This window comes from Rhyacophila brunnea, unplaced genomic scaffold (genome assembly GCF_057557595.1).
Source record: "Rhyacophila brunnea isolate RB1 unplaced genomic scaffold, BYU_Rbru_1.0 scaffold_23, whole genome shotgun sequence".
In the NCBI taxonomy this organism is placed as follows: domain Eukaryota; kingdom Metazoa; phylum Arthropoda; class Insecta; order Trichoptera; family Rhyacophilidae; genus Rhyacophila; species Rhyacophila brunnea.
The window spans coordinates 8,187,055-8,197,842 of record NW_028232893.1 but is presented as its reverse complement, the minus strand read 5'-3'; the positions used below and the strand labels follow the sequence as shown (position 1 = coordinate 8,197,842).

Below are 10,788 nucleotides of genomic sequence, written 5' to 3'. Positions count from 1 at the left end.
CCTAAGCTTATGGTAAGTACCAATTGAGCATTCCCTTAGCTAAGGACGATGTGTGTGCATAATGTTTTGTCCTGAGAAAATCTTAGTTAAGACAAATATTTCTGCATCAGGCTCTAAATTTAACAGCAGCCGGCGGTTATTCTACCTTGTCGTCATAAAATCTCCTGGGTCCCCGGGTTTGAAAATAAAAGATTAATAAATCAGTAGGTAGCTACCTACACTCGCAATAGTTCATATTTTTTAGAAGTTTGGAATGAACTGGTTTATATAGTATCAAAAGATTATACATTTTTATTTATGTTTTTTCAAATTTATTTAGATGTTTTTTTTACGGTGTACACATTTTTTTGTGTACAAATAATTTATTTTTTTGAGCGAAAATCAGGCGGCCTGTTATTAACCAGAGACACGGTTTTGTATTGTTATGCACTATGCTCAATGTTTTGTGCTTATGACAGGTCACCATACAGACTTAATAATGATGAACTAATTCGCTGGCCATCGGAGAGCCGAACGAATGGAGCTTGTCTGTTATGGAGGGAAGAGTTGGAGAAAGTTATGAGCAATATCAGAAGAATTCGTTCTGGAAGAAAAACAATCGCGCCGTGCCCGGCAGACTGAGTCCTCGAAAAGAAGGCGTTCGACTGGGAAAGGTTATGTCGGGGTCGTCGTCTTTCCAGGACTTCCAGGCGTCCGTGAACGACGCCTGGGACGCCGGAGACGATGATATCGTCTCAGGAATGGCCAACACTAAGATATCCAAAGATATATCGCAATCTGCGGCTTTGAACGTTATAAATACCCACAGGAGTGAGGTCAAATCGAATGCTTCTACTCCGAGAGGGGAGTATGTTAAAAATGTTGAATCTTCAACGTCTGGGGGGTCGGTTTTGGATAATTCAAAAGCGAAACAGTTGTCGCCGAGTCGAGCTATGCCCCCGATGTCTCCGACGGCCCCGTTGCGCCACTATCCCGGCAGGCCGAGGGCTGTCAAAATTCCGACTCTCGCCGCGAAGGAGGAAAATTACGAATCTAAATTGGAGAGATTCAATCAATTAAGCGAAAGCGAGGTTTTGGATTTGAATGAGCTCAAGAAGCTCTGCTGGTCTGGTGTTCCAGTCAAGGTATTTATATAAACATATTAATCCACAGAAATTATCACTACATTATTATTTAGATAGGAACCTACTTACTTCTTTTGACAGGCTTTTTGTTGTTGACATAAAATAGGTAGGTAAATTTTTTACATGCGGTACAACAACCCGGTAGACTGAATCCGCCTGATGTGTAAACGAAAAAAAACTTGCTTATTAAACTTGATAAGGTACTGTTCGGTTAAAGCGGATACAGCGGAAAACGCATTTTGAAAATAGCCGATAAACTGGATTATTTGTTAGTTTAGGTTAGGTTGGGTTAGGTTAACCTAACAAATAATCCAGTTTATCGGCTATTTTCAAAATGCGTTTTCCGCTGTATCCGCTTTAACCGAACAGTACCCTTGATAATTATGCACATACATCTTACATAATCGTATACCGGTGCTTTTTACTGGTTCTCCGTCGTCTCTATCTGTCAGTCGCCATTTTGGAATTCAGCTATCTTTTTGACATCGAATTATAGTACGCGGTCCAAGACATTATAGTATTTCGGCAAAAATTATAGGACGTGTTGAAAATGTAAGTTTTGTTTTGTCACATAAACATAACGGAGAATTCAAGAAATTCCGGTGCCCTGCTTCATTAAAACACCTCTTACGACCGAGAAATGCTAACACCGGCCGCCGTCATTAACTGTCACGTTAGTTTTTTAGAGTATACAACGCAAGACTACGTCCATAGACTAATATCGCACACTGAGATCTTATATTATTTATATTATATAGATTATACTTACTACGTCCCTCGCTTCACGTTATTACTAATTGCTGTGATTGAAGTACGAACATTTTACGGAACTTTAAACGTCGACAATATAGACAACTTTTAAACGTAATGAAATAAGCAATGGGGAATATTCGCACAACCGGCGAATTCAATTAATTCCATTTTTCAAAATACGCGGACGAAAATGTTACTTTTTTAATAGTACGCGAACCAAAATGTACTATAATTATAGTTCGATTGGCAACACTGCAGTCACTGACAGATGACAGTGAGTGGTGGCGGAGAACCAGTAAAAAGACCCTAACTTGTTTATTAAACTTGATAATTATACACATACATCATCTGATGATTAAAAATTGCTAACTATCTTCTTCCACCTTTTTTTTGACCACATCCGAGCCTAATAGGGCTATAATATAATAATAATATAATAATATGGGCCTCCACTGAGTGGAGGTTTTTGTATTAACATATTTTGTTTTTACGAGAAATGGATGTTAGCCACTTGCTCAACCTATTAGGTCCATACTCTGACTCATGCACAAATTGAAAAACAATATGTGTACTTGCCAGACCCAGGATGCAAACCTGAGACCCACGACATTATAAGGCCGTTATAAGGAGAAATGGTAATTCGTAGGGAATTTTCCATAGTTTCCATTGAAAAGCATGACTTGTGCTTATATTTTATTATCGGTAATGACGTTTCACATAGGTATGTTGTCCCAAAAGGAATTATGGTTACCAAAGCTGCTTTTGCAATAGACAGATGTTTTTGCTGTCGCTCTATTCAAAATTCTGAAATACTTCTTTCATTAAATTCCACTTTAAGCAAATTATTTAACTTTATATCGGATCAATTCTTTTTGAACGAACTAGCAAATGGCATTCTTATCCAATTGTACTTTTTTTGACCCTCATTGTAGTTTGTGAAATATTTTTTCAAAAATCGAGATCGATATTTTCTCTCAGGGTGCCGCGACCCATGAGTTTCGAAAGCACTGGTTTATTGTGATGTGTGAAAATTTTATTCTGATAGTAATATTTACATTGACAAATTATTATTTATGTCCACAGATCAGAGCTATAACGTGGCGTTTATTATCCGGATACCTCCCGGCGAACGCGGAACGTCGCCAGGAAGTACTCCAGCGAAAACGCCTGGACTATCTCCACCTGGTGAAACAGTATTATGAGGCGGAAAGAGATGACGAAACCTACCGACAGATACACATAGACATACCGCGGATGAGCCCACTGGTGGCTCTGTTCCAGCAAGAAACTGTCCAGATAATGTTCGAGAGGGTTCTGTACATTTGGGCGATTAGACACCCCGCCTCGGGGTACGTCCAGGGTATCAACGATCTCGTCACTCCGTTCTTCATGGTCTTCCTGCAGGAGGTGGTGCCGATCGGGGAAGATCTAGACAATTGGCAGGTCCATACGTTGACGGAACAGCAGCGGCAGGTCATCGAGGCTGATTCTTTCTGGTGTCTTTCCAAGTTCTTGGACAGCATCCAGGATAATTATATATTTGCACAACTCGGCATACAACACAAGGTGAATATCTCCTAAGACTACGCAATGCTCGCGAAATCATTGGAATTGGCCTATGCCCTGTCGAACAACGCAGACGAAAGGCGGGCAATGGAAAAGGCTTGGACGATACTATAGCCAATATAAAATAGTCTCAGAATACTGCAATAATCAATGTAATTTTGAAGTGAATCAAAAAACAAAATGGTTAAATATTCTAACGATATAGTAGGTAAAAAAACTAGATGATTATTGCTTTTATTTCTTCGATATTGCGATACATTTGGGAACTATTTGACATTGAGTCCAGCGCATCTAAATGAATGTATATATATTCAAAAAATACACCGCTGTAAGCACTGGAGGGCACTTTAGGCTTAAATACCTACAGCGTCAGGTCACGTGATAGTATGACACTGGTTTGGACATTGTGCATGTGTTTTTTTTACAATATGTGTCTAATTGTATGTATGTGTTGTATTTGTGTCGTGTACGTGTCGGTCTGGTTAGGAAGCGGACAATCAATTCGTAATACATACTTACAGACAGATGTCGTCGGTAAATTATATTATATTTTTTAAATATGAAATAATTATTTAAATATGTTATTCGACAATTAATATATATATTTTTGAAGATTGGCTTTAAATAATCGCCCAGTATGGGGTCTTCGCCACTGTAAACTATTTAATATTCGCATAAACGTATTTATCGTTTGAAAGAATCATATTTTGTTTTATTCTTCAGTTCTTTGTTACGAAAATGCGTGTCTCGTGACATTGTATTTTTTTTTGTGTTTCAATCGTGTATCGTCTTTACCATTTACAATATTCATTCATATTGATAAGACAATTTTATTATTGACTGATAAAATTATTTTGTGTATTATAAATATTATTTATCTCTCTTTTTTTAAGTTGATTGTTATGTGGTTTTGATTATTTTATTTATTGGAGTGTAATAAGAATTACTTAGCGGTCGGCTTATCACTGATGGATGATAATTTGTAAATATTCTTTAAATTCAGAAATAATGATACATAAACAGTGATAAATTGCTAAAAACAAAAGTTAGGCAAGTGGTCTTCAACTGATTCCTGATTTAAATTATGTATTCCAAGCGTTAAGTATCTTGCAGTGGCGAAGGGTGGAGGTAGGCTGTTAAGATTCGCTATAAATAGTGCACACTAAACTTTGTTAGTCATATGTATTTGTTTTTATTGAACTAAGACTACAATTTACAGATGGTGTTAGTTAGTTTTTGAAAATCAATTAAACCCTGCCCAAACGAAACCATAATAGTTTTGGCCTAATTTGGGCGATACGACAAAATTGTGCATACTTTTTCATTCATAGTTATTTGTTTTCGTTGGATTAAAAATACATATTACACATATTGTTGGTTCATTTTTTTTATTTCATTAAGCCTGCCTAAACCAAACTATAATAAATAAAAAATATTATTCTATCTATAAAATATTCAAAGTTATGTATGATTTAATTGCATAATTTTAGATATTTTATAGATAGACATGTATTTTTTGACTATTATCTAATATCGCTTGGTTTCTCAGGGTTTAATTTAATTTTAAAAACTAACTAACACTTTCTGTGAATTGTAGTCTTATTTCAATGAAAAAAAATATGTATGTCTGAAAAAGTTTAATGTGCACTATTTATGGCGGATCTTAACAGCCTACCTGCACCCTTCGCCACTGGTATCTTGGTGCTATGAAACATCAAAAACAATATGTTTGTTGACATTATCTCTGCCGGCCGCGTTAATTAGATAAGCCAGCAAGCTGTCGTTATTATGCAAATCAAGACTTCACAGGAAAGGTGGAACATGAGTATCAACTTAAAAATTCGCCTGATGCCTTGCTATTAATTATTTTAGATACGTCTTGCACACAGAATACATCCTTAACAATGAGGTTATCTGAGATTCAGACATATAACAAAAAGGTGTTATGATGTTACGTGGTTGGAATAGATCTGCGGAAGTTTTCAGTATTACAAATGCCTACCATGTTTCAATGCTGCACCACTAATTCAATCACTTAAAAAATATTCTGGAACCACTATCGAGTGTTGTAGTCATGAATTGTGTGGAAATATGATAGAAATTTCTGCAGTTTTGGACAGATGCGAAAATAGTTAATTTAAGCAGTAGACTAAAGTGCTTGTAGTAGAGAAAATTTTCGTCAATGGCTTAGTAATAAATAATCGAATGTATGTTTGAAATCTTTCAGGTAAACCAATTGAAGGAACTGATCCGCCGCATAGACTTACCTCTACACCAGCACCTCCAGGCGCACGGAGTAGATTATCTTCAATTCTCGTTCCGCTGGATGAATAACCTGTTGACGCGCGAGCTTCCACTCCCCTGCACTATCCGTTTGTGGGACACGTACCTGGCGGAATCGGACGGCTTCGCCACCTTCCAACTGTACGTTTGCGCCGCTTTCCTACTGCACTGGCGCGAGAGACTGATGCAAGAGAAAGACTTCCAAGGCTTGATGATACTGCTGCAGAATGTTCCCACTCACAGCTGGCAGGATTCACATATCGAGGTTCTCGTGGCGGAGGCCTACCGGTTAAAGTTCGCCTTCGCGGACGCCCCCAATCATCTGCAGAGCCCGGAGAATAACCCCGCTGCTTCAAGATGACGTGCGCATTCTTCACCAGGTTGTGAGATTGTGTGGCTCCGTATTCCGATTATATTTTTGGATCTGCTGTCGCTACTTATGTATGTGAGCCCCGATGACACGCGGGAATATATCAACTCGTGAACGGCTCGAGATTTTTTCGTTTGAATTTAGTGATATTCTGGGCATATCAACAACTCTGGAGTTTCTTCAATACTTAGAGCGCGATGCAGAACCATACTTAGAAGCGTAAGTTTCTAAGATAAGCATATATCTTTAGGAGACCAATATCGGCAACTTAGATTGCGTCGCCTGCGGTATCCATACATAATAAGTCGTCCTATAACAGGTAGTTAATGTACAGAAAAAAGACAGTGGCCCAGAACGAAATTATTTAAAATATGGTCAAGACACATCTAACTAAGTCGAGTTAAATTAGCAACTCTGGATGGTGTTTATTGTTAAGTGCAACTTAGTTAATTCAGACGGTTCTGCATCACGCTTCAAATGTCACAGTACAACAGCTGTATAAGCATTATCATTTCTTAAGTGGAACTATCAGTGTGTATAGTGATTAAGAGCTCCAAGTTGCCGTATTTGCACTGCGTTAACGCGGATACTCAATCTGTCTGCATTAATAATGAAATACACATCTGGCTAAACCAAACTGACATAGTATCTTAGCCCTAAAATATCAGCCATAATCTATCCACTTCAGAGTGAAAGCGTATCCAAGCTGATTTCACTCTTCACAGTCCATTATGTTGCCATATACTTCTGCAGAACTTCGACTACATTTTCGTTACAGCGGTTTCTGGGTCCATGTGAGAGATCTGCTCAAACTCTTCCTAACCACACCTTGGCTACTCTCCTGTCCACTTTCATATCTTCTGGTTACTCCGAAACGCAAACATCTATTCTCAAAGCTCTTTACATATGCGGTTGCTCTGGACCTTTATTATCCGAGTCCCCGCAGTTACGAATTTGCAGAAAAATGCAAAAAATTATATAAACACAAGCGTAATAGCACACAGTCGTTTACTGTCACTTTTAATCCGACACTCCTATGCTATTTCTGTCTTGCTCACGTGTCTGTGTCGCGACGACACGAACGTGTCCCAATTAAACCCATTTACTAAGTAATTTTAGTCTCCGTTTAGTAATAATTTGAACGAAATGTGCAGTCGAAAATCTTCATTTATTGCAAAAAAAATTTATAACTAACACTACCATTGTAATTCGCAGTTCAGTATAATACCGCCTGTACACGTGCATGGATTTACTGTTGACAATAAATATTATCGTGGCCATAAAAAGAAAATGTATGGGTGAACATTTATTATCCTGCAGTACCATTGCATCTAATAATATTATATGCAATGGTAAGACTGCAGTAATTAATCTAATATTAATCTTGCCATTGTATGCATGAATCAAAAAAGTTTGGAAGCTTCTGAATTTTCATGCGACAGTAGGATTTTTTCGATTTGCGCCTGCGCATTTGAACGATAGTGGCGAACCTGCCGGCAAAAAAACAAACTATGAATGAATTTTCAGGTTAACCGATTTTCACTATCTGTCAAATAGTACCATAAAATGACAACATCGCGTCTCGCTTGCTTAAAGAATGAATTAGAGAGACAGTCAGCACTTTTACGTGTAAACAGTTATTATCATGATGTTTAAAATACTCACTATTGCTGCCAATAAATCCATGCACATATACAGGCGCTATTAAGCTTGAATATAGTTGGCCTTGTTTGCACGCATATGTGGTACACACTGTTTGCGTTTTAGGCACAAGACAGGTCACTTTGAAGATATTATTCTTGTGGCCAAAGCCACTCTTCTTCTTCTTTCGACCATGTCCGATCCTAATAGGATCATATGGGCCTCCACAGAGTAGAGGTTTGTATTAACAGACTTTTGTTTTTTTACGAGAAATGGATGTCAGCCACTTGCTCAACCTATTAGGTCAATACCCTGACACACACAAATTGAAAAACAATTTGTGTACTTGCCAGCCCCAGGATTCGAATCTGGGACCCACGGCGTTATAGTCCAACGCTTAAGCCGCGCGGACACTCGAACCCGGCTTTATTCTGCGAACAATTTCATCGAATATACATACATCCATATATTGACACCAGTTGTCCGTGTAGTGTGACAGCGTAATATTAGTAAGCAAATGTAACTTCTACAGGTGAATAAAAAAACCAATCATTCTTTACAACCCGTCAGTCAAAACTTCACCATTTTTAGAATTACATAACTGTGTGCAATTATTAGTTTGTTTAAAATTAAAGTTATCGTCAATTATTTTATAGTTCTTATAGCTAGATAAAAAATGGTTTTTTCGATTTTGTTTGTGTTAAAAGAAGATCTACATTATATATAATTATCTGCTCTCTTAAATTAAATAACTCTTAACAAATATTAATCCATTAAATGTCAGGAGGCAGTGGCGAAGAGCGGAGGTAGTCTGTTACGATACAACATAAATAGTGCACACTGAACTTTGTCAGTCATACGTATTATGTTATCATTGTTTAGTTTTTAAAAATCAATTAAACCCTGCCTAAACAAAACGATTCTAGTTAAGGTATGCTATGGGCGATCTGACAAAAATAGTGCATTCTTATTTGTGTTGAATTAAAAATAGGTACATATTACAGATAGTGTTGGTTAGTTTTTAAAATTCAATGAAACCCTTACGTGAACTAAGCCATAATAGATAATAGTCAAAAAATAGTTGTCTATCTATAAATTATCTAACCTAACACGACCTTCGACACAAACCAACACATATCAGACCTCCCCTTATGATGTGACGTCATATATATATATTATATAAGTATATTATTTTTTTATCATGTTCGATCCAAAGTGTAAGGCCTGAGTGGACAGCATTCGGTGGGGCGGCGTGCGCAACTCAAACATATAACTGTGAAATGTTTGTAGAAAATGTCTTTTTTTGGTTATACGTTTGAGTTGCTCACGCCCCGCCGAACGCTGTCCACTTAGGCACACTAAGAAGATCAATAATGTGGAGGTTGTATTGATAAATTTTGGTTTTTCGAGAAATGAATGTTAGCCATTTGCTCCATACTCTTGGTCCAAACACACATTGAAAAAGAGACCCAAGACATTATAGGCCGACACGTTACCCGCTTGGCATGGGGGCCTAAACCCTAAGATAAATGAAATTAAACACTTTATCACTTCTATTACTATTATAACACTATAATTAATACATAACAAACAAACCTAACTCCATTTTGACGGAAGTGTTAGTTGAGGCTATTCATTTTTTGAGGGCAATATTTGGAATACTCTGTTGTTGAATTCATGAATGTCTTTTTAATTGAAATGTGATTGAAAAGAGTCCCAACTTTGTTGTTGCGTACGTACGCATGCGTGATATGCAACACCATTTTGTAAGACACTTCACCATGGCCATTAAAGAAGACGACTCGATATGATTTCACATAACGAATACTGTTGCATAGATCACATGCGTTGGGAGTTTACGAGTTGATATAACATAATTAGCGATCGCAGAACTAAATATGACGGAAGATTGTTCGTAGAGAAGTTGTCATAAATGATCTTTTCCAAGACCTGATAAATACATATTTATAGAAAACCTTCCCCCATGAACATAGTAAAAAAAACTGAAATTTGGTGCGCTGCTTCTAAACTATATTTGCATTGTATTGTGAATCTTTTTAATGGAATTGTCCGTTCGAGTTAATCTGAAATTGTGTTGAAACACTTGGACGATAACATTATTATACGATTAGTACAAACAAATCCGCAGTGTGAAAAAACCTATTGCCAGTGGCGACGAGTGGAGGTAGGCTGTGGATATCCGTATTGTGCATACTACACTTTTTCAGTCATACTTATTTGTTTTCATTGAACCTAGAATATAAATTGCGGATGGTATTGGTTAGTTTTTAAAATATCTATTATAGCCTACCTCCACACTTTGCGACTGCCTGTTGCTAATTTAAATGTTATTCTATTAGTATTTTTTTTTTCAGATTCACTTGTGTGTATTTAGATTCCGTCTGATAGCGAAGGTTTTCTTCAATTTGTGGTTTGCTTACGAGGACAAATTTACACCGTAAGTGAAGCGCCAAATTTCAACTTTGTGCTCTGTTTGTGGTGACAATAAAACCGCATTTAGACCAAGCGAGCGAATGTTTGTTCTTCCTCTACTCCAGTGAAATTATCTTGACGTAAACGCTTTTTGTTGAGCGAGCATAAGAATTTCGCTGGTGTGGGGGAAGAACAAACATTCGCTCGCTTGGTCCAAATGCGGCTTAAGGCTTACGATTGATAATAAGATTAGTAAGAATACTAGAATCTAAGTGTAAATTACACAACCAAACTCGCAGATCCAACGTCTCACTCTTGACTGTCTGCCAAATGTCATTTTGAATCATGTTGCCTGGAGTCGTGGCCGAAACAGAGTTATTTCTATTTTCCGGAACGATTGAATCAACAACCGTGTGACAATTGGTTCGAAGATTACCGAGAACATATGAAAATATCAAAAGAAGGCATAAGATTCCTGCTTTCGACTTGTCCAAATGCAATCTTCAATAGTTTCCATTGGTATTTAAAGTTAACAACATTACATTGCATTACTATGTTCGATCCTAAGAGGATCATATGGGTCTCCACAGGGTTGAAGTTGTATTAACAGATTTTTGT

General features: G+C 37.3%; 1 protein-coding gene across 2 annotated transcripts in view; it reads left to right on the top strand.

Annotated features, from left to right (window-relative positions):
- The first annotated feature begins 437 nt into the window (after window positions 1-437).
- The window catches only part of Tbc1d22 (TBC1 domain family member 22), a 443,277-nt gene continuing 432,926 nt past the window's right edge, over window positions 438-10,788 (top strand). The window contains exons 1-3 of one of the 2 annotated variants that reach the window (XR_015071133.1): window positions 438-1,124; window positions 2,961-3,443; window positions 5,671-7,244. Coding sequence is in view for 1 of the 2 variants with exons in the window: in XM_085950125.1 (XP_085806251.1) it covers window positions 534-1,124; window positions 2,961-3,443; window positions 5,671-6,087 (1,491 nt within the window). In the remaining variant the exon portion in view is untranslated. Of the gene's footprint in view, window positions 1,125-2,960; window positions 3,444-5,670; window positions 8,810-10,788 lie in introns of those variants that run through there. The other variant, XM_085950125.1, reaches the window with a different exon arrangement.